General features: G+C 45.5%; 1 protein-coding gene and 1 long non-coding RNA gene across 2 annotated transcripts in view; one reads left to right on the top strand and one right to left on the bottom strand.

Annotated features, from left to right (window-relative positions):
• ATP6V1C1 (ATPase H+ transporting V1 subunit C1) overlaps window positions 1-27,888 on the top strand; it is a 91,141-nt gene that overhangs the window by 34,693 nt on the left and 28,560 nt on the right. Inside the window, exons 2-10 of the mRNA XM_075353028.1 lie at window positions 2,443-2,611; window positions 3,142-3,209; window positions 9,578-9,663; window positions 11,624-11,718; window positions 13,573-13,664; window positions 21,636-21,734; window positions 23,872-23,940; window positions 26,215-26,307; window positions 26,391-26,484. Coding sequence (XP_075209143.1) covers window positions 2,480-2,611; window positions 3,142-3,209; window positions 9,578-9,663; window positions 11,624-11,718; window positions 13,573-13,664; window positions 21,636-21,734; window positions 23,872-23,940; window positions 26,215-26,307; window positions 26,391-26,484 — 828 coding nt within the window. The 5' untranslated portion in view covers window positions 2,443-2,479. The remainder of the gene's footprint in view (window positions 1-2,442; window positions 2,612-3,141; window positions 3,210-9,577; window positions 9,664-11,623; window positions 11,719-13,572; window positions 13,665-21,635; window positions 21,735-23,871; window positions 23,941-26,214; window positions 26,308-26,390; window positions 26,485-27,888) is intronic.
• LOC142317060 (uncharacterized) lies at window positions 868-27,345 on the bottom strand. Its single transcript, XR_012754662.1, has 4 exons — window positions 27,088-27,345; window positions 8,371-8,444; window positions 7,177-7,299; window positions 868-1,491 (listed from the first exon to the last, which is right to left on the bottom strand). It is a non-coding gene; the product is annotated as an uncharacterized LOC142317060 (long non-coding RNA).

The following is a 27,888-nucleotide window of genomic DNA, read 5'->3' as shown; positions in this document are numbered from 1 at the left end:
CTATTGATAGGGGCTGGGGACATTGTAGCTGCGACTATTGATGGGGGAATGGGATGGGGACATTGTAGCTGTAACTATTGATAGGGGGAGGTCTGGGGACATTGTTGCTGTGACTATGATAGGGGGAGGTCTGGGGACATTGTGGCTGTGACTATGATAGGGGGAGGTCTGGGGACATTGTGGCTGTGACTATGATAGGGGGAGGTCTGGGGACATTGTGGCTGTGACTATGATAGGGGGAGGTCTGGGGACATTGTAGCTGTGACTATTGATAGGGACTTGGCTGAGGAGGGAAACAATCATGGGAAAAGTATAATAGAAACACGGGCACTACTTTTGGATTTTTCACCCACTCCTGGTTTTGGCTACAAATACTGAGGTAAAAAAAAAATCCCCTAAGGGGTGTTTTTGCAGGGGATCAAATGACTTTCCTGCCCCATTTCGTTAGCCATAAATGGCTTTTAGATAGCATTTCACTATTTAATTTTTTTTTTTACTTCTTTCACTTGTCTTATTACCACAGACAGATCATTCTCTTATGTAATCTCCGCCGTTTGGCCTCCCTGGTCTTCTGTCTGCTCAACTACAATCCTATTTTTTTTGTATTTCAACTAATGTTTTAATGAGTACATTGACATTTGGGATTTAGCTCAGCTATGAGCTAGAGGAGCGCACCGCGGGAAAATAATGGGAGGCTTCGAACACTTAAGATCCTCTTTAAGCGGAAAAGACACAGGAGCTGTAATCCAAACATTTTCTGGTCTTCCCGCGGTCGTAGCCCCTTGCTATCCTCTACATACTACTTCTACATCCAATGCATAGTAGGAAGACTAAATAAAGACGATGAAAAAACAAATGCCAGCACTCTTTCTTGATTTTATTTTGTCTGTTTCTTATATTTGAAAACGGGAAACATATAAAGAATTCTTGTCTGTGTGTATCTCTCTGTGAGTCTCACTGTGAGTCTCCCTATGCGTATCTCTGTGCGTATCTCTGTGCGTATCTCTGTGCGTATCTCTGTGCGTATCTCTGTGCGTATCTCTGTGCGTGTCCCTGTGCGTGTCCCTGTGCGTGTCCCTGTGCGTGTCCCTGTGCGTGTCCCTGTGCGTGTCCCTGTGCGTGTCCCTGTGCGTGTCCCTGTGCGTGTCCCTGTGCGTGTCCCTGTGCGTGTCCCTGTGCGTGTCTCTGTGCGTGTCTCTGTGCGTGTCTCTGTGCGTGTCTTTGTGCGTAACTTTGTGCGTGTCTCTGTGCGTGTCTCTGTGCGTGTCTCTGTGCGTGTCTCTGTGCGTGTGCGTGTCTCTCTGTGTGTGTGTGTGTCTCTGTGTGTGTGTGTCTCTGGTGCTGAGACATGTCCCCCCATTTGCCCCTCACTGTGGTGTGTGGCTGTAAAACAAATAGCTGCAGCAGGAGCCTCCCCCCTCTGCCCGGTCTGCTGCAAAGATAGACAAATCCAGCTCCCTTGGATAAACCAGTCAAGCTTCAGCCAGCCACCTGCCAAAGATAGAAATGATCAGCAAGGAATTACCCTTGATATCAAGCAACGATTTATGATTCTATTAATTTGATTAATCATGATCAGAGATCTTTGGATAGCAATTTCAGCTAAATATAAGCGCCACTGATCACTAAAATCTCCGGCACTGCTCTCTACTGATATAAGAAGTGGCGACATACCATCTGTCCGTGATTTGACTGCTGAGGCCACTGATTGGCTGCAGAGGTCAGGTGACTGATGGACAGGATGTCATCGCTTCCAGTGGGATGACATCCGGTTAATCAGTCCCCTGATAGATGTGAGCTTTAAAGAAAAAAAGCCAAGTTGTAAGATCTGAGAATAATCCTCTCTTGTAGGTGCTGACATCCATATTTTGCTTTTCTCACTAGACTTTCTTGGAGACCACAGAGAAGACTATTCTCTTTGCGGAGACTGACAAACCAGTCTGGCTGCCAGTGAGGGGACTTATAGCTGCAATGCTCCTCAGGGAAATATGCAAATTGTCTCTCCAGGGAGGAAAGAGACAAACTTTAGTGCCACCTATTGAAAGTAGCAATCCTACAAGTCAAAAGTGGCCTTTTAACAAGCCTTTTCATATGACTCAGGATTTTAGGTCTCCGCAAGGAGAACAGTCTTCCCCGGGGTCCCCACTAAAGCTTCTCATAAGCCAGATCAGTTCCCATACTTTGCATTGATGAGGGGCAATCTCCCCAAAACACCGTGTCTGCAAATTGGGGTTCTGATCTGGTATAAATCCTAAGTCATATGACAAGGCTCGTTAAAAGGCCACTTTTGACTTGTAGGATTGCTACTTCCAATAGGTGGCGCTAGAGTTTGTCTCTTTCCTCCCTGGAGAGACAATTTGAATAGACTTTCTTGTTAACTTGTGCCTTTACCGTTTTGCAGATCTTTCATCTTGGTCTGATTTATTTTATGTGTCGTTATAGTGAAATTCTGTCTACGACCAACACTTACAGCACAATCATGACCGAGTTTTGGTTGATTTCTGCTCCTGGGGAGAAAACATGCCAACAAACTTGGGAAAAACTTATGGCCGCCACCATCAAGAATAACAACTTATCTGCCAACCACAAGTTTAACATACCTGACTTGAAGGTAAGTGCACTGTGATACATGTCAGATTGCGCACCCGCACACGTCAGATTGCGCACCCGCACACGTCAGATTGCGCACCCGCACACGTCAGATTGCGCACACGTCAGATTGCGCACCCGCACACGTCAGATCACACACCTGGGACGCAGTGCAGATGAGGGCGATGACCTGCGGTGGAACGTATGAAGAACTTGCGGTGGAACACAGCATTATAAATGAAAGCTGGTTTATTGCTCAACGTGTTTCAAAGTGGTCACACTTCTTCAGGAGCACCACGTCTCCTGACGAAAAGTGATCACTTCAAAACGCGTTGAGAAGTCGCCTTTTATTTATATCCAGTGTATTGGCTCTTCGTAACTCTTCAGCAGCGCAGTGATGACCACGCCATTTCTCTGGTTCCTTTGCATCACCATTTTATATTTTTCATTCAGTAGTGTTGCCTTTGAATTTATGAAAGGTTTTAACAAATAGAAACATCTCAAGCAGTTTATAAAGTAAGGTAATCATTTCTGTTTTCTGCTTTAATGCAGGTTGGCACGCTTGATGTCCTGGTCGGTTTGTCCGATGAACTGGCAAAATTGGATTCATTTGTAGAAGGGTAAAAGCTATTTTTTAATATGTCTAAAATGTAAAAAATTAGATGTACAAATATTTACTCTTGTTTTACTCTTGCTTCTCCTTTGAATATTCAGCTTTTTTATTATTTTTTTTTAATCCACCGAATAGCTTTTTTATTTGGTGTTCATTTTTATGGTCACCAGATCCTCAGGGGTGTGTTTTTAGGCTGCTCTGCATCATCCTGAGACACGCCCCCTTGGAAAAAAAACCCCATAAGTCACTCTAAATATAACGGCCCATATCTCTGGAACTGAGAGGTGGATTTTTAAAAAAAACAAAAAACACAATATTCAGGAGAGCAGAAGGAATAAAATGAGAGCAAACACTTGAGACTTTTGACTTAGTGACAAGTCCTTTTTTAAGGAAGTCTCCATGACTTTTAAATGGATGACCTATTCCTTTAGTATCTGTTTAAATAGGTGTTATCTGCAGTATCCGGCACTAAAAGTGTGATGGAGCTGGAATTTCTACTTCTAAGGCTACATGCGCACGCTGCTTTTTTTTCCCTGCTTTTTTGCTGCTTTTTTGGCTGCAGTTTTGTTGTCAGAACTTTCTGACATTTGACTTCCCAGCAAAGTCTATGAGAAGTCAGATTTGTCATGCGCACGTTGCAGTTTATTTGTCAGCGTTTTATTTGTCAAAGGTTTGTGACAAAATGCAGCATGTTCATTCTTCCTGCGTTTTTGTCAACATTTGTCACAAAAACGCAGGGTGTGAAAAAACGCGCCAAAAACGCAGCAAAAACGCACCTAAAACTACATGCGTTTTTTGGGACATTTCCAGGCTGTCTCTGACAAGGTGCAGTTTTGGCTGCAGTTTTGGCTGCAGTTTGTGAACACAAAAAGATGCAGTGTGCGCATGTAGCCTAAGGCTGCTTTCACACATCCGGTTTTTGCAGTGCGGCTCAATCCGGCTCAAAAACCTATGCAACGGATGCGGCGAAAAAAACTGATCCGTTGCATAAGTTTTTCCATGCGGCCCGTCCGGTTTTTGACAGATGCGCAGTGCAACAAACCGCATCCGGATGTGTTTTTTGCCGCAGGGCGCCGCATATGGCGTCCATAGGCTTGCATTGTAAATCGCACCGCATCGGCGCGATGCGTTTTTTTTGCCGCACAAAAAAACGTGCCAGGCAACATTCCATCCTGCCCCCGCATGGGCTAAATATGCCGCATCCAGCAAAAAATGGACGCAACGCAAGGCCATGCGGCACAATACAGCGCTAATGCAAGTCTATGCGGGAAAAAACGCAATCGGCGGCAAAAAAAAAGGTTGCATTTTTTCTGCAAAGCGCCGTATTGTGCCGCTCAGCAAAAAACGGATGTGTGAAAGCAGCCTTACACTGTTTTTATTATATGAAGATAAGGTATGCACACCAGTGACTATGTAAGGGGAATACATGAAAAGCAGAAACTGCTGTGTGAATACTGACATCAAAAATCCAATAGCTATATGTAAGAATGAAAATATGAAAAATGGAATCTGCATTACTGCCATGAATATATGAATCAAGAGAAATTTAGCTACTGAATTGATCAATGCAATAGAGCCCCAACACTACGCCAAAGTATTTCTCTACGTTGGGGTCCCTAGCTTGTGTGTGTCCTCTCATGCAGTTAAAAAACTTACCGTGTATGGGAAGCTGAGACCCAGGCTATATATGCGTATAATGTGGACTGGCAATAGGTGTGGTGGGGCCGGGGTCACAAACGAAAAACTACAAATCAATCAAGAAATAACGTCTGGAACACCTTTCTGAGACTCACAATGGAGTTCCAGACGTTCTTTCTTGATTGATTTACATTGTTTTTATATCCAGCACTGCAAACAGCTAATCGGAAGGGTTGCGGGATACTGGACCTCCACTGATCTGACATTGATGACCTATCCCTATCGTTAGCTAATCAATTTAAAGTGAACCTGTCAGGTGCAATATGCACCCAGAACCACGAGCAGTTCTGGGTTCATATTTCTAATCTCTGAGTAATCATCCCTGTATATAGTAGCATAGATAAAGGGATCTTTAGAAAAAGTATTTCTAAAGATCTTTTATCTTATGTTAATGAGCGCGGGGACTAGTCCCAAGGGTGTATTATCCCCCGACTAGCCGCCCTCTTAGTATATTAGTATACCCACAGGGACATGCTAAGATGCTATTCAATTCAGCATCACCAGCGGTGTAGTACGTACCTGTGTTCGCTGTGACCGCCCTTCTGAATGTCTTGAGCTTTCAGTCATGTGCAGTAGACGTTTTCTAAAGATCTTATATCTATGCTACTAGATACAGGGACAGTTAGGCTATGTGCGCACTAGAAATGTGAAGTTTTTCAAGAAAATTTCTTGATAAACTTCTGGGAGTGAAAGATTTCCGGACCTCCGGAAAAAATCCGCACCAAATCCGCATGCGGATTTGCCGCGGAATAGCCGCGAATTTGCAGCGATTTTCCCGCGGGTTGTTCCCTGCGGATTTTGCAGGCTGTACTGCCGAAATCCGCAGGTACCTGCGGAAAAGAATTGACATGCTCATTTTCTCAAGAAATTTTCTCGAGAAATTCTTCTCAAGGAAATTTCTTGAGAAAAATCCGCACAGTGCGCACAGCTATTTTTTTTTTTCTCATAGAATTTGCTGGGAAATGTCTGCACAAAGATTGCAGACATTTCTCAAGAAATTTCCGCGGCAAATCCGCGGGTAAATCCGCGTGTAAAACGCACTAGTGCGCACAGAGCCTAAGGCAGGGATTAGCAATATACACCCAGAACTGCTCGTGGTTCTGGGTGCATATTGCTAATCCCTGCCTAACTGTCCGTGTATCTAGTAGCATAGATAAAGAGATCTTTAGAAAAAGTATTTCTAAATCTCCTTTATGATATGCTAATGAGTGCAGGGACTAGTCACAAGCGCATTACTTCCCCCAACTAGCCCGCTCTCTTAGCATGCCTACAGGTGCATGCTAACATGCTATTCAGTGCCCATTGCCCAGCGTCATTGGCAGTGGCGCGCGTACCTGTGTCCATTATCACTGCCTCAGACGCAGTGTTTCGGGTCAGTGGGCATGATCAGAAGTCACCGCATGACCGGAAGTGCTGGGACTTCAGATCATGCACACTGAGCTTAAACTTAGCATCTGAGGCGGTGACCCTGGGCATTGAGTAGCATGTTGGCACACCCCTGTGGGCGTGCTAACATGTTAAGAGGGCAGACTAGTTGGGAAAAATAATGCCCTTGTGATTAGTCGTTGACCTCATTAGCATATCATAAAGGATCTTTAGAAATCTTTTTTCTAAAGATCCCTTTATCTATGCTAGTGTATACAGGGACAGTTAGCCAAGGATTAGCAATATACACCCAGAACGGCTTGTGGTTCTGGGTTCATATTGGACCTGACAGGTGTTGGAGATGTTGGAAGTTGGTGTTGGAAGTGTTGGAAACCATTTGAAGGGGGAAAAACAATTATTTTTCCATCATTGCTATTGAAATGGTAAATGTGGTGGTCGTGTTGGGTATCTTGGCCTCGGACTAGGAGGCAGCTTGCTGAAGCAGAAACCTTCCACCAATGCTACATGTGTATCCATCCCAGTTGCTTCTGGATACATTATCACTTGTTACTTTGTAGCAATCAGCTGTGTTGAAGAAGCCTTTCCAAAAATCAGAAATTTGCTTGTTTTTGCAATAAACAGTGTTTGTGTGCAGGTTGCAGTGAGCGGTCTGCAATTTAGAGCATGACCTTGGAATTTATCATGTCCGTAACAAACCAGCACTGAGTAAATTGGCAACTGATGACCTAGATTTCAACAGCAATTAATAAGTTAAATCCCCAGACGCCTGTGATCAGGGATTTCTGCCTTATAAAATCTATCATATAGTTTCCGGCTAAGTTACATATATGCATGTTTTCTGATTATCTCCACGGCATGGGCCACTATTACTAGATCTGAAGTATCTGTACCTTTTAAGTCAAGTGTAGACGGCGCTTTACCATAATTTCTCTGTTTCCATCCATAGATCCACTCGTGTAAAAAGGCAAATAATGAAGCTCGTCCTTTCCTATAGGTCCTGAGCACTTCACCGTCTGTAATAATAGATTTACACCTCATATTCACTTGATTGCAATTTAAAGCCTGAATGGTAAAATCTCGTATAGAAGCGTTCTTGAATTTCCCGACAGCAGCTGCCGATCATAAACTACTTCTAGGAAGAATAATCTGCTGATTGTGCCGCCGCGGGCGCCAGAGCTCAGCGCTTATTCTCAGCGTTTAGATGCACTAAATAGGCAATCATGATCTCGTTCCATCTTCTTATCTAAATAATATAGTTTTGCTGAGATTTGGAAGCTTTAGGAAAGATATTTGCACCCCTCCCCCACCGTGATCGGACGTAGGGATGGAGGGGGTGATCACATATCGATCGGTGTCCTATATGTGGATGGATGAGTTATTTATTCCCGCCGATCTATTAGTTATCACCTTCTCTAGATGATTGTGATAATTTGGTATAGCTGGAATAATCCAAATAAATCAAGTTATCCAATTGATAGGTGATAATTTGCTTATCGTTGGGTGTGTAAGCACTGGGACCCTCATTGATCGGCAGAATGGGGGATTTTTAGTCCCATTTACAAAATGGAGTAGTAGGTCAGATAAGCTAACACTGCTCCATTAATTTCCAATAGGGCTGCCGGAAACAACCAAGTGCAACACTAGGCAGCCGGGTAGGGAGGGAATGGAGCAGCAGAGAGGATTAAAGTGCCCCTCTTTACCGGTCCCAGTGGTCGGACCCCCACTTATCAATAAGTTATCACCTATGCTGTGAACCCCTACAATTTTCACACTTTATTTTTATCTACTCGCCCTTTGTGTTTGCCCCCCCTCGCCCTTTGTGTTTGCCCCCCCTCGCCCTTTGTGTTTGCCCCCCCCCTGCCCTTTGTGTTTGCCCCCCCCTGCCCTTTAAGTTTGCCCCCCCCTCGCCCTTTGTGTTTGCCCCCCCTCGCCCTTTGTGTTTGCCCCCCCTCGCCCTTTGTGTTTGCCCCCCCCCCTGCCCTTTGTGTTTGCCCCCCCCTGCCCTTTAAGTTTGCCCCCCCCTCGCCCTTTGTTTTTGCCCCCCCCTCGCCCTTTGTTTTTGCCCCCCCCCCTTTGGCCCTTACCTTTTGCGTCGTAGAGTGGAGGTTGTTTATTAGGCAATTTTCTTCCTTTAAGGTACAAAACAGGTCTGTGTTCCCTAGAGAGAAAAAAAAAAAAAATGCCTCTGAATAAGGACATCTGTCCGAAACGCGTAAGCACAAAACACTGTGTACCTAGGATTGCCAAATATTAAGCTTTTTATGGAAGATATATAATAAAGACTTTTCTGTTGCTGAATTTTTATCTACCAATTTGCTTCCTTAAAGTCTCCTGCACAGTATAGAAGCTATATGTACTAAATCGGTGGTCACCTAGCCGGAAGTAGTGTGGTTTCTAACCAATCTGATATACAGCCATCTTTTATGCCCATGTAATATGATGATCTGTGCAGTCTTCTCAGGCTGCCTTCCACTGTGTGAGGATGGAAAGATCTGAAACAAGTCTGGAGAGGCAGTCTGTTGTGCAGCAAAGATAAACTGCTGAGACCTCTGCACCTATATGTAGTGAAAGTCATTATCAAGATATGTAGTTTTCTGCAACATGTGGAAGCCAAACTTTTATTATACCGCCATAGTCTACATGTGGATCATCAGTGGTCAGCAGCCGCCTATACTGATAGGCAGCAATTAAAGGCGTTGTACATGGTGCTGAGCCGCTATAAATGCCGGCTATAAAACAATTATTTATTATTATTATTAATAATAATAAAAAAGGGAGGTCTTCTTTCTTCACGAGCCCACTGCTCCCCTTCCTCCAGTCTTCCTGCTTTTGGGATGATGATGCGCTTCTGATGATTGACAGCTCGGATCACTGGCTTAGCTGCACCTCTTTCCCGAGCCGTGTACTTTCCATTGCTATTGAGAGAAGCCGTTTTAACTCCTCCGCATCAGAGCTGGCCACTGCACAGCAGCGCTTACAAGCCTTATAGACAAAAGCCTGAAAGCGCTGCACTCCTTGCCTAAGATGATAGACGGCAGAGGTGGCCAGTAACCTGCACAATGAGCTGTAAACCATACAATTAAAAATATCTCCATTTTTTGAGAATGGAGAGGAATTTTAAAAAGTGGTATATTGCAAACTTTTACTGGCTTGGACAATATTGGTGCAAATTGAATATTTTTCCAATATTTGAACTCTTCCTTGAATATAGTGATTTTTTTTTTCTCCTAATATTCTAATCTGCTCTAGTCAGCAGCACAAACTCCTCATATATGTGTCTGTCTTTCACAGAACAGTGAAGAAGGTTGCGCAGTACATGGCCGACGTCTTGGAGGACAGCAGAGACAAGGTGCAGGAGAACCTATTGGCCAGCGGAGGTATGACCCTATACAAACTCTGTAAAATATTAGTTTATGGGGTTGTCACAGCAAAAATTGTATCCCCTAATATTTTCTACATATGTCTGTAATGTATTGTAGGTGTATTAGAATACTTACCGATTGCCGTTTAGTCCAGTTCCAAGCATAACTTCGCCCCCCCCCCCTATGGGTCATGGACGTTTATCATCTTTGCCGGTTCTTTGCCGGTTTTCTCTGTGTGCTACTTCTACCAATAAAGTTTCCATTGACTCACGGTGTGAACGTGGCTTCCAGCCCAAACACAAACCTCTGTGTGATCAACAAGTCTGATTTGAAGTCACACGATCCAGAAGTGCAGCGGAGCAGCGCTGTAAACTGGGGAAGGCAACAAATAATTACTACATCTACACTGCATCACATACGTGTTTAGAAAGGGTTAAGGGATACAATATTTTTTTGGTAGGGCTTCTTTAACAAGTTATTACCTTCCCACAGGATAGGTGATGATATCTTTCTGACAGCTGAGGGCCACACGACGGGAACCGCCAAAATTCCTAAAATTTTGCTTTGATTAGACTTATGGACCTTCATGCCTCGCCTCGCCTCTGGCCGTCCCATAGACAATAAAAGGAGCAGTGGCCCGCACGCTTGACTATTAAAAAGGCACGGCGGCTGTTTATTTAGTAGAGGATCCGCAGCAGAAATGTCACACGTTTTTCATGTCAAAAATGTTAATTTTTTTTTTTTTTTTATACCTTCAGATTTTTTTATGGTGCATGTGAACACAATTAAAAAAACTCCATTCATGTTACATTGGTGGTTAGGGGGATTTAATGAGGAAATCCTCCATTAAAGTGCTGTGACAATAATCTGTGGATGTTGGATGGGAGCCCTGAGAACTGCCACCTGACGGCATCCATTGCTCCTGTATTGATTAGCCAGTCTGGAGCGATGTCCTCAAAATCTAACCAAACAAGAAGTTGCAGAAACCATCAGTTCGAAGGCTGTGCTCAGAGCTCCTGTCTGATGGCCACGGATCATTCATATGTCCGAAAGATGGAGTTTTCCAGATCGATATGCAGAACTGAAGTATCTCTCGTTTGGCTCTTAAGAACAAGGGTCATGATGAGTCTGTTGTGTGAGCAGAGCGGTGGTACGTATGCATGACCCTTAGCCTAGTGATGAGCGGGCACTACCATGCTCGGGTGCTCGGTATTCGTAACTATTGATGAGTGAGCACTACCATGCTCGGCTGCTCAGTACTAGTAACTAGTGATGAGCAAGCACAAACCTGCTCGGTTGCTCAGTACTCATAACCAGCAGTTGGATGCTTGGACGGGCATGACTGTACATGAATCACACCCATCCAAGCATCCAACTGCTGGTTACGAGTAGCGAGCATGGTAGTGCCCGCTCATCACTAGTTAAGAGTACTGAGCACCCGAGCATGGTAGTGCCCACTGATCGCTACTGGACCCCACTTCTCTGGTTCAGTAGCAGTCCCAGTGGTCTAATCTTTACCAATCCTACATTTATCACGTGTCCTGTGGATAAATCTTATTGGTGGGATGATGCATACATGTCCTTGATGTCTTAAAGGGCACAAATATTTTCCTTTTGATTTATATAGATTTTTTTTTTTTTAAATTTTGATTTTTGATGCCTTTAATTTGCTACGACAGCCATTCCTAAAATACCTTTACTTTTATCAAGGTCTGTTATTTTACTTGAATCTATTCTTCGTAGATGTGTTATTATCATGCGCCGTCCCTATAATGTCCTGAATGATAGGTTTTAGCACCCGTCATCGGAGGACAATAGAAGGATTGTGATTACCCGGTAAACAGCACTTTTAATATATCAGTCATTCCATTCTTAAAGGGGCAGCACATGACGACAGATGTGCGTGTGAATCAGTGGCTCTTGCCCTTGGCTGACGTCCGTGCCCTCTCACCGCTCTCTGCTCTTTGTTTTTCAGTGGATTTGGTCACATACATCACAAGGTTCCAGTGGGATATGGCGAAGTACCCCATAAAACAGTCTTTGAAGAACATCTCAGAAATAATTGCTAAAGTAAGACTCGTGTTTCCATAATGTCATTTTCCGCCTTTATGGAAACTGTAGCCCAGGGTGAGGAAAAATGGTGTCATGGAAAAGGGAATAGGATGTTTGTGTTTTTTCCTTCCTATATACGTTAACGTGACTGGGAAAAACCAGGGCTGCTGTGTTCCTGCAGACAATACATAGTGTTGTGTGAACTGTTCACATGATGCACAGAGGCAGCGGTATACCATATATAACCCATGTGGAAAGGCAGCGTGACCGTCTGAAATGCTCCAGCGCACACAAACAAAGTCACAGATCCTGAATTTAAAGCTGAGGTCTACGGACCCCCATTAGTATGCGCGGGGGGGGGGCTTTATGTATCTGGTAATCCTGATAAAACACCGTTGTCTAAGCATTTCCAGATCCTAATTTTTCAATTCTGACCGGTGTCACTTTATGTGGCCATATTTCTAGAAAGCTTCAACGTATTCCAGTGATTTTCAGATTTTATTTTTCTTCGTGACACATTGTACTTTGTGTTCATGGTAAATTTAGCTTGATAGGTTTTGCGCTTTTATTTATAAAAATTTATATATATATATATTTCTTAGAGACTTACTTAGTTTTGAAGTGACTTTGTGGGACTTCTATATTGGACCCCCCCCCCCAAGTGACACCATTTTACAAGCGGCCCCCTCCCCCTTCAACATGTTCAGAACTGCTGTCGGGTGGTAATTTATTAACCCTTCCAGTCATGCAAAGTAGCCTGACCAGAAAGAGAGTTATTTTTACCACTTAAGTGTTGATAACTTCTGAACAGGTCCCTATACCCAGCAGACTCTCAGGCAGTTATTTGGCTGTGGATGGCTCTTGGAACCATCAGGAACCCACAACCATGTCATTAGAAGGAGGCCTCATACTCTCTTAAAGGGAATTTGTCTCCAGGTTTTTGCCACCAAATCTGAGAGCAGCATAATGTAGGGGCAGAGATCCTGATTCCAGCGATGTGTTACTTACTTGGCTGTTTAGTGTAGTTTTGATAAAAATCACTGCTTAATCAGTAGGAGATTATCATTGCAGGACTACTTGGCGTGCTGCAGGTAGTCCAGCATATTCATGAGCTCTGTATAACTGCTAGATCTGCAGCCGAGAAAACATTGACAACAAACAGCTCAGTAAGTGACACATTGCTCTCAGATGAACAAAACCCTGATGACAGATTCCCTTTAAAGAAGACCTTTCACTTTATTTAAATAGAGCGTCTCATACAATTGCCACTGCTCTACTGATTCCGGAACAGTTTTTCTTTTCCTTATGTGCCCCTCCAATCTAAAGTTATGTCTCCCGGTAATAATGGTACAAAATTCTCCTTTCACCCAACTGGGCGTGCACCACAGAACTTCCTTGTGGGCGTTTTCTTTTTCTCTGCTGGCCACTCAAAAAGCAGCTACGCCCGCTTCTGTGGTACACGCCCAGTTGGGTGAAGGGAGAATTTTATACCATTATTACCAGGGGACATAACTTTATAATGGAGGGGCGTAGAAAAAAAAGAGAAACTGTTGCAGAATCAGTGAAACGGCAGAAATTTGGGGGAAAAGTACAGATTAAATATTAATTAAAAATCAATTGATAGGTCCTCTTTACACAGTATACAGCTGTTAGATCAACAGTAGATGGCTGTGTCCTGATGCCCCTCATGGACTTGCGTATTTCGGAGCTTTCTCATAGTAGTTACAGTACCGTCCACATTCACTGGCATTAGGCTGAACGGTTCCAGTTTTGGAGTATTTTTCTTTTACCTCTCGTAATAATGCATAATTTCCCCCTGTCATCCGGATCGCTGGGTGTAAGCGTCTGACTTTACCTCTTGTCCGTTTTTAGGGTGTTACACAGATTGACAATGACCTGAAGGCGCGGGCTTCTGCCTACAACAACCTGAAAGGAAACCTTCAAAATCTTGAAAGGAAAAATGCGTAAGAATCAGTATTCTGTGTCCTTTCTTTTTTTTTTTTTTTTTTTTCCTTCTCTCTACCTAGAAAATAATGATAATAAAAATCGTGAGTCTTCGGTGGTTTATACTTCTTATTGGTGTCCTCTACTAAGGACTCTAACATTTATCTTTGCTGTTTTTTTTCCCTACCTATAAGCAGCCACCCTTTAAGAAAATATCCGGCTCCGTATAAACCTTTACGACTGACGCTCTTCCATGTTTTCACTTTAGTTTTTCTTTCTTTTATTCTAAGAGGCGTAACTTTTTTGTTTTCCCACTGATATTGCCCTATGAGGGCTTGTTCTTTGCAGGACAAGTTTTAGTTTCTAAATGAAACTGCTCAATTGTTCACACAATATTCTGGAACACATCGGAGAAAACTTCTAAGGAGGGGTAAAAAAAAAAATTATTTCCACCATTTTTCTTTTTTTTTTTTTTTATGGTGTTCCATGTGTGGTAAAAATGTGATGGCAACATAATTCTCCAGGTCAGTACGATTAGTGACAACAAACGTGAAAGTTTTTTTTATTTATGTAGCAAAAATAATCACATTTTAATTTTATTTATTTTTTTGTGTCGCCCTGCAACTTTTTACATTTTTCAGTTTATGGACTTGTTTTTTTGCATGGCAAGCTGAAATCTTTTATTGGTATCACTTCAGGGTACATACAGTCTTTTGACTGTTTCTTTATTGCATTTTTGGGGGCGAGCTACTGCGACTGAAAGCAGTATATCTGATGGCCCCATTTTTATTTTATTTTTTTTCAATTGTTTTCATTTTTTTTTTAGCTTTACAGCATTTACCGGTTAAAAACACTTAGATTATGATCGGTTTGGCAATAGTTTTTTTTTGTTTTATTTATTTAAATTTAATTCTTTTTGAATTTAGGAAATAGGGGAAGATTCAAACTTTTTTTAAAAACTTTTTTCTTTGTCGCTCCATTGGGAGACCTAGACAATTGGGTGTATAGCTTCTGCCTCCGGAGGCCACACAAAGTATTACACTTTAAAAGTGTAACCCCTCCCCTCTGCCTATACACCCTCCCGTGCATCACGGGCTCCTCAGTTTTATGCTTTGTGTGGAAGGAGGCACACATCCACTCATGCATTCTCATTTTAGTTATATCGGTTGGAAGAAAAGAGGGCCCCCACGGGGCCCCCAGCATGTTCCCTTCGCACCCCACTACGTCGGCGGTGCTGTTAAGGTTGAGGTGCCCATTGCGGGTACAAAGGCCGGAGCCTCATGCCGTTTTCCTTCACCATCCCTTAGCGGCTCTGGGAGAAGTGGGATCCTGACCGGTCATCCATTTACTGGGACCGGGCTCCCTCCGCAGCCCCTGTGGGAATCTGCCGGACAGGAGTCTATTCATCCTCAGGGACCGGGCCCTGCATCTATAAGGTACTCTGTGTCCCCATGGGGACTGTGCATGGAGCGCCTTTTTCCCGGACGCTGCAGCAGCTGCTGATTTGTGATGACCGGCGGACGTCCGCGCCGACCGCGCCTGCTTGTCGGCCGCGGTCTTAAATTTAGTCCCCGGCTTCATCGCGGCCTAGTAGCAAAACTCCCGCCCCCGGGCCTGCCAGTCAGGGGTAAGGGCGGGACTGCCGACCTGACGTCGGTGGTGAGGGCTGGAGCATCCTGTATGTTTCCTCCCCCCTCACTGATCACTGTGGGGACCCCAGATTCCCGCACAGCTCTGGGAGACCTAAGGCAGGGAATCTGGAGGACACGTACTTTCCTAGCGCCGCCCACGGCTCCCTCCTCCCCTGAGAGCTCCGGCAGCCATTTTTCTTCACATTCTGCCGGTGGAGGATTTTCAGAGAAGAGCTCTGCTCTGGCGGCGGACGCATTAGTTCAGAATTGGTCGCAGTTTCGACTGCCTTATGTATTTCCTCCTCTGGCGATGCTGCCCAGAGTGTTACGCAAGATCAGGTCCGACTGTCGTCGCGCCATTCTTGTCGCTCCAGATTGGCCGAGGCGGTCGTGGTACCCGGATCTGTGGCATCTCACGGTGGGTCAGCCGTGGGCGCTTCCAGACCGCCCAGACTTGCTGTCGCAAGGGCCGTTTTTCCATCTGAATTCTGCGGCCCTCAACCTGACTGTGTGGCCATTGAGTCCTGGCTCCTAGCGTCTTCAGGGTTATCTCAGGATGTCATTGCCACTATGAGACAGGCCAGGAAACCAACGTCCGCCAAGATCTATTACAGGTCTTGGCGGATCTTCTTGTCCTGGTGCTCTGATAATGGTTTTACTCCCTGGCCTTTTGCCTTACCCATTTTTCTTTCATTCCTTCAATCCGGAATGGACAAGGGTTGTCACTAAGCTCTCTCAAGGGACAAGTATCGGCGCTCTCAGTATTTTTTCAAAAGCGCCTGGCAAGGCTTCCGCAGGTCCGCACGTTCCTGCAGGGAGTTTGCCACATAGTCCCACCTTACAAGTGCCCGCTGGAACCCTAGGACCTTAACAGGGTGCTAACTGCTCTTCAGAAACCACCTTTCGAGCTGCTGCGGGATGTCTCTTTATCATGTCTTTCGCAGAGGGTGGCATTTCTAGTGGCAGTTACTTCACTCCGAAGAGTGTCGGAGCTTGCAGCGCTGTCATGCAAAGCCCCCTTCCTGGTCTTTCACCAGGATAAGGTGGTTCTGCGTCCTGTCCCGGAATTTCTCCCTAAGGTGGTATCTCCTTTTCATCTCAATCAGGATATCTCCTTACCTTCATTTTGCCCTCATCCAATTCACCAATGTGAAAAGGATTTGCACTTATTAGATCTAGTGAGAGCACTCCGGTTCTACGTGTCTCGCACGGCGCCCCTGCGCCGTTCAGATGCGCTCTTTGTCCTTGTCGCTGGCCAACGTAAGGGTTCGCAGGCTTCCAAGTCAACCTTGGCTCGGTGGATCAAGGAACCGATTCTTGAAGCTTACCGTTCTTCGGGGCTTCCGCTTCCTTCGGGGCTGAAAGCCCATTCTACCAGAGCCGTGGGTGCGTCCTGGGCATTGCGGCACCGGGCTACGGCTCAGCAGGTGTGTCAGGCAGCTACCTGGTCTAGTCTGCACACTTTCACGAAACACTATCAGGTGCATACCTATGCTTCAGCAGACGCCAGTCTAGGTAGGCGAGTTCTTCAGGCGGCGGATGCCCACCTGTAAGAGGGAGTCGTGTCGGCTCTTTTTATCGAGGTATTCTTTTACCCACCCAGGGACTGCTCTTGGACGTCCCAATTGTCTGGGTCTCCCAATGGAGCGACAAAGAAGAAGGGAATTTGTTTACTTACCGTAAATTCCTTTTCTTCTAGCTCCTATTGGGAGACCCAGCACCCGCCCCTGTGCCCTTTGGGCTGGTTGTTCTTTTGTGTACACATGTTGTTCATGTTGAATTGTTCTTTTGGTTCATGGTCTTCAGTTCTCCGAACATCCTTCGGATTGAATTTACCCTAGACCAATTTATAAGTTTCTCCTTCCTGCTTTTGCACCAAAACTGAGGAGCCCGTGATCCACGGGAGGGTGTATAGGCAGAGGGGAGGGGTTACACTTTTAAAGTGTAATACTTTGTGTGGCCTCCGGAGGCAGAAGCTATACACCCAATTGTCTGGGTCTCCCAATAGGAGCTAGAAGAAAAGGAATTTACGGTAAGTAAACAAAATTCCCTTCTTTTACTCTCCTTAGGTAACTTAAACCTGTCTGATCTCACGCATTATATACCGCAATATTTAGTAACCAAGAATGATTGATTGATTGGAGCTAAAGGTTCAACTTGATGGCACAAGTTGTTTTTTCAACCTATGTAATAGTATTGCAGTGTATAGGAAAAATGATGGTCATCTGTGATACCCATCCTGTGGTTGGGCTTTACAGGAGTACAAAGGGGGGGGGGGGGGGCGCCTTGGGCAAGCTTTCTGCTTCCATGGCCACCCATTTACTCTCCACCCTCACATTGAGGTGGACGGCAATGGGCGTTGGTGCACACCCTAGTAGCCACCCCATTCAAATGCTATTGTTGGTGATTGACAACAGCATTGATGCAGTTAAACAGCAGCGATCGGAGCACAGGTGACTGCTGTTAGAGGCAGCAGGTGACTGCTGTTAGAGGCAGCAGCTGGCTGTATAAAGTGGTCAGGGCCCACCCTGCGTGAAGCTGACTCTGCTCCTCAGCCTGCTCCGTACACCTGCACTCCCACTCCACAATCAGATTGAGGTGGGCGGCGTTGGTGCATGTCCTTGTAGCCACGCCATTCAAATGCCGTCGTCAGTGATTGACAGCAGCACTTAAACGGCAACGATCGGAGCGCAGGTCAATGCCGTCAGAGGCAGATGCTTTGCTGGAGAACACAGCCGGCACCTGCCCTGTGTGGAGCAGGCTCGGTTCCTGAGCCTGCTCCATACACCTGCATCCGACATACAGTACAAACCAAAAGTTTGGACACACCTTCTCATCTCTAGAACAACTGTTAAGAGGAGACTTTGTGTAGCAGGCCTTCATGGTAAAATAGCTGCTAGGAAACCACTGCTAAGGACAGGCAACAAGCAGAAGAGACTTGTTTGGGCTAAAGAACACAAGGAATGGACATTAGACCAGTGGAAATCTGTGCTTTGGTCTGATGAGTCCAAATTTGAGATCTTTGGATCCAACCACCATGTCTTTGTAGAAAAGGTGAACGGATGGACTCTACATGCCTGGTTCCCACTATGAAGCATAGAGGAGGAGGTGGGATGGTATGGGTGTGCTTTGATGGTGACACTGTTGGAGATTTATTCAAAATTGAAGGCATACAGAACCAGCATGGCTACCACAGCATCTTGCAGCGGCGTGCTATTCCATCCGGTTTGCGTTTAGTTGGACCATCATTTATTTTTCAACAGGACAATGACCCCAAACACACCTCCAGGCTGTGTAAGGGCTATTTGACTAAGAAGGAGAATGATGGAGTGCTACGCCAGATGACCTGGCCTCCACAGTCACCAGACCTGAACCCAATCGAGATGGTTTGGGGTGAGCTGGACCGCAGAGTGAAGGCAAAAAGGCCAACAAGTGCTAAGCATCTCTGGGAACTGCTTCAAGACTGTTGGAAAACCATTTCCGGTGACTACCTCTTGAAGCTCATCAAGAGAATGCCAAGAGTGTGCAAAGCAGTAATCAAAGAAAAAGACGGCTACTTTGAAGAACCTAGAATATAAGACATATTTTCAGTTGTTTCACACTTTAAGTATTTCATTCCACATGTGTTAATTCATAGTTTTGATGCCTTCAAAGTGAATCTACAATTTTCAGAGTCCTGAAAATAAAGAATACTCTTTGAATGAGAAGGTGTGTCCAAACTTTTGGTCTGTACTGTATAACATACATGTACATTACATGTTAGGAAGGGGCGTTAAAATGATAGATACTGATCCTTCTAGTGGAGATGCAGCGAGATTCAAGACCAAGTAGGAAACTAAGTAGGAAAATGTGATTATTGTAGGAAGTGAGTCACTTCTTGACAGGTTTACTCATGTGAATCTTTAACTTCTTTAAATGCAATTATAAAAACCTAAGCAGCACGGCACTGACGCTCTACAGTCAGGGGCCACACGGCCAGCGCAAGCCGATCCCATAAACCGTAAGAGGGCATTTACATCCGAGACTTTGGCATATGTTAACAATATGTAATATACAGTGGCTTGCGAAAGTATTCGGCTCCCTTAAATATTTCAACCTTTTCCCACATTTCAGGCTTCAAACATAAAGATAAACCATTTTAATATTCTGGTGAAGAATCAACATCAAGTGGGACACAATTGTGAAGTTGAATGAAATTTATTGCTTATTTTAAACTATTATAAAAAATAATAAACTGAAAAGTGGAACATGCAATATTATTCGTCCCCTTTAAGTTAATACTTTGTAGCGCCACCTTTTGCTGCGATTACAGCTGCAGTCGCTTGGGGTCTGTGTCTATCAGTTTTGTACATCGAGAGACTGAAATTCTTGCCCATTCTTCCTTTGCAACCAGCTGGAGCTGAGTGTGGTTGGATGGAGGCGTTTGTGAACAGCAGTTTTCAGCTCTTTCCACAGATTCTCGATTGGATTCAGGTCTGGACTGTGACTAGGCCATTCTAACACCTGGATGCGTTTATTTGTGAACCATTCCATTGTAGATTTTGTTTTATGTTTGGGATCATTGTCTTGTTGGAAGATAAATCTCCGTCCCAGTCTCAGGTCTTTTGCAGACTCCAACAGGTTTTCTTCAAGAATGGTCCTGTATTTGGCTCCATCCATCTTCTCATCAATTTTAACCATCCTCTCTGTCCCTGCTGAAGAAAAGCAGGCCCAAACCATGATGCTGCCACCACCATGTTTGACAGTGGGGATGGTGTGTTCAGGGTGATGAGCTGTGTTGCTTTTATGCCAAACATATCGTTTGACATTGTGCCCAAAAAGTTCGATTTTGGTTTCATCCGATCAAAGTACCTTCTTCCACATGTTTGGTATGTCTCCCAGGTGGCTTGTGGCAAACTTTAAACAACACTTTTTATGGATATTTTTTGAGAAATGGCTGTTTTTTTGCCACTCTTCCATAAAGGCCAGATTTGTGCAGTGTACGACTGATTGTTGTCCTATTGACAGACTCTCCCACCTCAGCTGTAGATCTCTGCAGTTCATCCACAGTGATCATGGGCCTCTTGGCTGCATCTCTGATCAGTCTTCTCCTTGTTTTAGATGAAATTTTTGAGGGCTGGCCGGGTCTTGGTAGATTTGCAGTGGTATGATACTCCTTCCATTTTAATATGATCGCATGCACAGTGCTTCTTGGGATGTTAAAAGTTGTGGAAATCTTTTTGTAACCAAATCCGGCTTTAAACTTCTCCACAACAGTATTATGGACCTGCCTGTTGTGTTCCTTGGTCTTCATGATGCTCTCTGCGCTTTAAACAGAACACTGAGACTATCACAGAGCAGGTGCATTTATACGGAGACTTGATTACACACAGGTGGATTATATTTATCATCATCAGTCATTTAGGACAACATTGGATCTTTCAGAGATCCTCAATGAACTTCTGGAGTGAGTTTGCTGCACTGAAAGTAAAGGGGATGAATAATATTGCACACCCCAATTTTCAGTTTATTCTTTTTTACAAAAGTTTAAAATAAGCAATAAATTTCGTTCAACTTCAGAATTGTGTCCCACTTGTTGTTGATTCTTCACCATAACATTAAAATTTTTCTCTTTTAAGCCTGAAATGTGGGAAAAGGCTGAAAAATTCAAAGGGGCCGAATACTTTCACAAGGCACTGTACATGTCTGATGGGTGCAGGTTCCTTTTCCTGAAGAGTGGAGGTCTCCTTGTGCTCTGCAGTCCTTTCCATTAATCTTTATATGAGCTCCTAAAACGGACAAGTTTCACTGCTCCCATCCCGTGTAAAGGAGAGAGCCGGTCACATTCGTTACCACCTCACCTCCTCCTTACAGGATGCCATTATCCAGGAATCCCATACAGGGGACAAGGCACACTGTTAGGACTTACCAGTCCCTGCTCCTGCTTAATCTCCACTTTTCTTCCCTCTAACAAAGAAAATCCATGTGAGTATGTCTGTGATCAGATGGGTGGGAGAAGGACCCTGCAGGTGGCAGGTTGTGCACCCCTGTAATACAGCTATCAGGTGTGTGCCAGTGTCCATCACATAACAAGAACACTAATAATGAGCGTTCCTTTCAATGACAGCAAACTGAGATCTTTAAGACCCATTGATTCAAAAAGTACAGAGGACAATTGTATAACGTTTCCTTATATTCTTGAATACAAGATCCTCGGCGATCACTCCGTACAAATAGTCGTTTATTTTTTTTAAATCCTTTTAGTTTTTATAAAATTGTCTGATTCTATTATTTTGACCTCATTACAGTTTCTTTATAATTGTCTTTTGTGGTCTTACCATAATTGATCTTAGTAATTATGCAATTGTGTTATCCCTACAGAGGAAGCTTAATAACCAGAAGCCTGGCCGAAATTGTGAAGAAAGAAGACTTCATCCTGGATTCTGAATACCTGATCACACTATTAGTTGTCGTCCCAAAGTAAGTGGTGTCTGCAGCAAAAAGAACCATGATCACTAGGTGCAGGTCTGTAAGGAGATGCCCATCATTGTCCCATCCATTATCATCATTATCTTCCATTCTTCATTATCTCCATCTATCCATCAACTCCATCTATGCATGCACCCACCATTACCAACATCCATCCAACCATCTTCGCTTGCTTCCATCCTTTCCGCCCCGTCTCCATTCTTTCCACCCCCACTCCATCCTTTCCGCTCGCCCCCCCTCTATCCTTTCCGCCCCCCTTCTATCCTTTTCAGCCCCCTTCTATCCTTTCCGCCCCCTCCATCCTTTCCGCCCCCCCTCCATCCTTTCCGCCCCCCCCCCATCCTTTCCGCCCCCCCCTCCATCCTTTCCTCCCCCCCTCCATCCTTTCCGCCCCCCCCTCCATCCTTTCCGCCCCCCCCTCCATCCTTTCCGCCCCCCCTCCATCCTTTCCGCCCCCTCCATCCTTTCCGCCCCCCCTCCATCCTTTCCGCCCCCCCTCCATCCTTTCCGCCCCCCCTCCATCCTTTCCGCCCCCCCTCCATCCTTTCCGCCCCCCCTCCATCCTTTCCGCCCCCCCTCCATCCTTTCCGCCCCCCCTCCATCCTTTCCGCCCCCCCCTCCATCCTTTCAGCCCCCCCTCCATCCTTTCCGCCCCCCCTCCATCCTTTCCGCCCCCCCCCATCCTTTCCGCCCCCCCCCATCCTTTCCGCCCCCCCCTCCATCCTTTCCGCCCCCCCCTCCATCCTTTCCGCCCCCCCCTCCATCCTTTCCGCCCCCCCTCCATCCTTTCCGCCCCCCCTCCATCCTTTCCGCCCCCCCTCCATCGTTTCCGCCCCCCCCTCCATCCTTTCCGCCCCCCCTCCATCCTTTCCGCCCCCCCTCCATCCTTTCCGCCCCCCCTCCATCCTTTCCGGCCCCCCTACATCCTTTCCGGCCCCCCTACATCCTTTCCGGCCCCCCTACATCCTTTCCGGCCCCCCTACATCCTTTCCGGCCCCCCTACATCCTTTCCGGCCCCCCTCCATCCTTTCCGCTCCCCCTCCATCCTTTCCGCCCCCCCTCCATCCTTTCCGCCCCCCCTCCATCCTTTCCGCCCCCCCTCCATCCTTTCCGCCGCCCCCTCCATCCTTTCCGCCGCCCCATCCATCCTTTCCGCCGCCCCATCCATCCTTTCCGCCGCCCCTCCATCCTTTCCGCCGCCCCTCCATCCTTTCCGCCGCCCCTCCATCCTTTCCGCCGCCCCCTCCATCCTTTCCGCCGCCCCCTCCATCCTTTCCGCCGCCCCCTCCATTTTTTCCGCCCCCCTCCATCCTTTCCGCCCCCTCTCCATCCTTTCCGCCGCCCCCTCCATCCTTTCCGCCGCCCCCTCCATCCTTTCCGCCGCCCCCTCCATCCTTTCCGCCGCCCCCTCCATCCTTTCCGCCGCCCCCTCCATCCTTTCCGCCGCCCCTCCATCCTTTCCGCCGCCCCCTCCATCCTTTCCGCCGCCCCCTCCATCCTTTCCGCCGCCCTCTCCATCCTTTCCGCCGCCCCCTCCATCCTTTCCGCCGCCCCCTCCATCCTTTCCGCCGCCCCCTCCATCCTTTCCGCCGCCCCCTCCATCCTTTCCGCCGCCCCCTCCATCCTTTCCGACCCCCCCCCTCCATCCTTTCCGACCCCCCCCCTCTCTATCCTTTCCGCCCCCAGCCACCCTTTCCGCCTCTCCATTTATCCAACCTCCATCCATCCTCCATTATCACTGTCACCCCCATAATCTACTTTTAGCAGTTACCTTCATTTAGCACAATGGTGACATACTTTGCAGGGAAACACAAATTGTTTTGGATGCTAAACTAGCTAGTAGTCCCCTTTTCTCAATCATATATAAAGTAGTAGTGTTGGCTAAATAATGGTGAGATATGGATGTTCATCCTTCTGTCCATCACCCCTCGTATGATACGCACATCTTTACAAATATTGTAATTTCCAAATATATTTGGAGACCTACCATCTGGGGCAAATCCATTTGACATTGTGTCAGGACATGGGCGCTCATGAACATCCTTGGTAACTTTGTATATAACTATTTGATGATTGGTTGATCATTTTGTTTTATTAAAGAGCAAGTATTTTGTATACTGTTTTTCAGAATGAATTATAATGATTGGGTTAAGCAATATGAAACTCTAGCAGAGATGGTCGTCCCACGTTCCAGCAGGTAAGTGACCAGCGAGCGATACGAGGATCTGTTGTGTAGGGGAGTCGCCCAACCCCATCTGGACAGGAGATGGCAGAGTAAGAAGGATTGGGCATGTTGAATTTCTTTTGTGCCCGATCAACTTCATTTTACAGAAAATTAGCCATTGTGAGGGATTTTTTCTTATTGAAATATACTGTACATACTGTAGATGTTTTTAGCTCAATTATTTTGTAGGGGAGTCAGGAGAAATAATTTGGACATCAGTTATCTGAACAGTATAGCTACCTTGTCCTTTCACCCACTGTGTGCATGGGTATATATATATATATATATATATATATATATATATATATATATATATATATATATATATATATATATATATATATATATATATATATATATATAAAAATTATATTAGTGCCTTGCGAAAGTATTCGGCCCCCTTGAATTTTTCAACCTTCTCCCACATTTCAGGCTCCAAACTTAAAGATAAAAATTTTAATGTCGCGGTGAAGAATCCACAACAAGTGGGACACAATTGTGCAGTTGAACGAAATTTATTGCTTATTTTAAACTTTTGTAGAAAAGAATAAACTGAAAATTGGGGCGTGCAATATTATTCATCCCCTTTACTTTCAGTGCAGAAAACTCACACCAGAAGTTCATTGAGGATCTCTGAATGATCCAATGTTGTCCTAAATGACTGATCATGATAAATATAATCCCCTGTGTGTAATCAAGTTTCCGTATAAATGCACCTGCTCTGTGATAGTCTAAGGGGTACTTTGCATGCTACGACATCGCTAGCGATCTTGTTAGCGATGTGAAATTCTAGATTGCAAGTGCGATCTTTCGGGATTGCACATAGGTCATTTTACGCATGTGCGATCTCAGAAGATCGCACTTGCGATCTAGAATTTCACATCGCTAACGAGATCGCTAGCGATGTCGCAGCATGCAAAGTACCCCTTAGTGTTCTGTTTAAAGCGCAGAAAGCATCATGAAGACCAAGGAACACAACAGGTTGGTCCGTGATACTGTTGTGGAGAAGTTTAAAGCTGGATTTAGTTACAAAAAGATTTCCAAAACTTTAAACATCCCAAGGAGCACTGTGCAAGCGATCATATTGAAATGGAAGAAGTATCATACCACTGCAAATCTACCAAGACCCGGCCGTCCATCCAAACTTTCATCTCAAATAAGGAGAAGAGTGATCAGAGATGCAGCCAAGAGGCCCATGATCACTGTGGATGAACTGCAGAGATCTACAGCTGAGGTGGGAGGGTGTGTCTATAGGACAACAGTCAGTCGTACACTGCATAAATCTGGCCTTTATGGAAGAGTGGCAACAAGAAAGCCATTTCTCAAAGATATCCATAAAACGTGTCGTTTAAAGTTTGCCACAAGCCACCTGGGAGACACACCAAACATGTGGAAGAAGGTGCGCTGGTCAGATGAAATCAAAATTTAACTATTTGGGCACAATGCCAAACAATATGTTTGGCGTAAAAGCAACACAGCTCCATCACCCTGAACACACCATCCCCACTGTCAAACATGGTGGTGGCAGCATCATGGTTTGGGCCTGCTTTTCTTCAGCAGGGACAGGGAAGATGGTTAAAATTGATGGATGGAGCCAAATACAGGACCTTTCTTGAAGAAAACCTGTTGGAGGCTGCAAAAGACCTGAGACTGGGACGGAGATTTGTCTTTCAACAAGACAATGATAGCAAGCATAAAGCAAAATCTACAATGGCAATGGAATGGTTCACAAATAAACGCATCCAGGTGTTAGAATGGCCAAGTCACAGTCCAGACCTGAATCCAATCGAGAATCTGTGGAAAGAGCTGAAAACTGCTGTTCACAAACGCCTCCATCCAACCTCACTCATCTTCAGCTGTTTGCAGGGGAAAAATGGGCAAGAATTTCAGTCTCTCGATGAGCAAAGCTGAGACACATACCCCAAGCGACTTGCAGCTGTAATCGCAGCAAAAAGTGGCGCTACAAAGTATTAACTTAAAGGTGACGAATAATATTGCACCCCCCAATTTTCAGTTTATTATTTTTTATAAAAGTTTAAAATAAGGAATAAATTTCGTTCAACTTCACAATTGTGTCCCACTTGTTGATTCTTCACTATAAAATTAAAGTTTTTCAATTCAAGGGGGACGAATACTTTCGCAAGGCACTGTATGTATATTATGTGTGACATCTGCTTTCGTAGTAGAGTGACTTGTGTGGTTGTGATATAGATGATAAACTGTTCTCTATCTCTATTTACCCCTCAGTGTGTTATCAGAAGACCAGGACAGTTACCTGTGTAATGTTACCCTGTTCAAAAAAGCCGTAGACGATTTCCGGCACAAAGCCAGAGAAAATAAGTAAGTTCTCATGTGGATTGTCCCTGAAGATGGACCGGCTGCGGACATATAGTGGCACTATATAATATTTCTGGTCCTTACAGGTTCGTTGTCCGGGATTTCCAATACAATGAAGAGGAGATGAAAGCCGATAAAGAAGAAATGAACAGACTGTCTACTGACAAGAAGAAGCAATTTGTAAGGACTGTGCTCTATACTTAGATCACAGACTCTATAAGACCCCATAGAGCTCAGAGCAGACCCCATAGAGCTCAGAGCAGACCCCATTGAGGGCTGTGCAACTTAAGTAAAGTCACTCTCCCCTTTCTATTCATTGTACTGATGTCTCCACTAATTTTTCAATGTACCTTGTTCTTATTTTACTCCCTTGATAATTGATATAACTTTGACTAGCTGCAGTGACCACCACAGGGAGCCAACAGAATATGCATTTGATGCGCCCCAGGGCCTAGGGTTACTCAGTTCCGGGTGTTGGATACAGAGGGGTGGCCGGTGCCCGGTTCCGTGACCCCGGGGGTGGCTTGCAAAAGAAGGGATATTTCCAAGGGAATATGTAAATGTTTGTGACGCCACTTGCAGTATGCGGCTATTTAGGGGAAAGCCGCCGCTGCTTAATGTCCTCTGCTGGGGCTGCGGGTGTGGTGCAGCATAGATGTTGAACCCTCCACAAGTAAGGTTAGGCTCCAGGGGTGGATGATAAGGAGAGTAGTTGTTTGTGCAGAAGATGTAGCTAGGACTCAGATAACACGGGTACTGCGGTTCAACTTTGTTTTTACTCACAGTTGCCTGGTCCAGCAACCCGCTTCTTGCTGGTTCTGAGGTCCTAGGTTCCTTTTGGTCCCTTTGCGGGTGTGGTGACCCAGTGAACTCCTCCTAAAGTTACTGCCCGAACTAGGGTCATGCACCCTGCCGTGCTCAATCCGAGGGGTGTTGGTTCAGTATTCCCCTCCAGTTACTGTTCTCCTTTTTTTAGGTAATCGGGGTCTCCTCCAGACCCCACACACACCGACCGACGTCTCCAACCGTCACTCTCTTCACCCTCACTGTAACTAACTGACAAATTGACCACTCCCCTCCCTGGGCTTCTGGCTACCGGATTGGGCAGCTCCCAGCCAATGGGCAGTTAACCCTATAAACCCGTTGCTAACCTGTTGCTCAGTCTGGGAAGAAGGCAATGTAAAGTGTATGTAGTGCGGGTTACCACCATTGGTCTTCCTGGAACCTGGGGTAATGCAGTCCTCTGCGCCACCTGTCACCTCAGGGTGCGCCACCTGTCACCTCAGGGTGCGCCACCTGTCACCTCAGGGTGCGCCACCTGTCACCTCAGGGTGCGCCACCTTTATGCAGTGCTGGCGGCAGGCATTTCAGTGGCAAGCAATGCAAGCAGTTAGGCACGATATCCTCTGTCCAGCGACTTATTTCCTGGAAACTGTTCTTGTTGCATCAGAGAACTTTTATCCCAGTTACAAAATATTGTGACGGGTTGGATGCCTTACCGCAGATCCATTCATTCTCTATGGGGCAGATAGAAAAAGCCGAGCGTGGCACTCAGAAGCCCCATAGGGAATAAATGGAGCAACG

Source organism: Anomaloglossus baeobatrachus, chromosome 6, assembly GCF_048569485.1.
Source record: "Anomaloglossus baeobatrachus isolate aAnoBae1 chromosome 6, aAnoBae1.hap1, whole genome shotgun sequence".
NCBI classification, from domain to species: domain Eukaryota; kingdom Metazoa; phylum Chordata; class Amphibia; order Anura; family Aromobatidae; genus Anomaloglossus; species Anomaloglossus baeobatrachus.
Note: the sequence above shows the minus strand (reverse complement) of the source record. Positions and strands in the feature narration are given on the sequence as shown.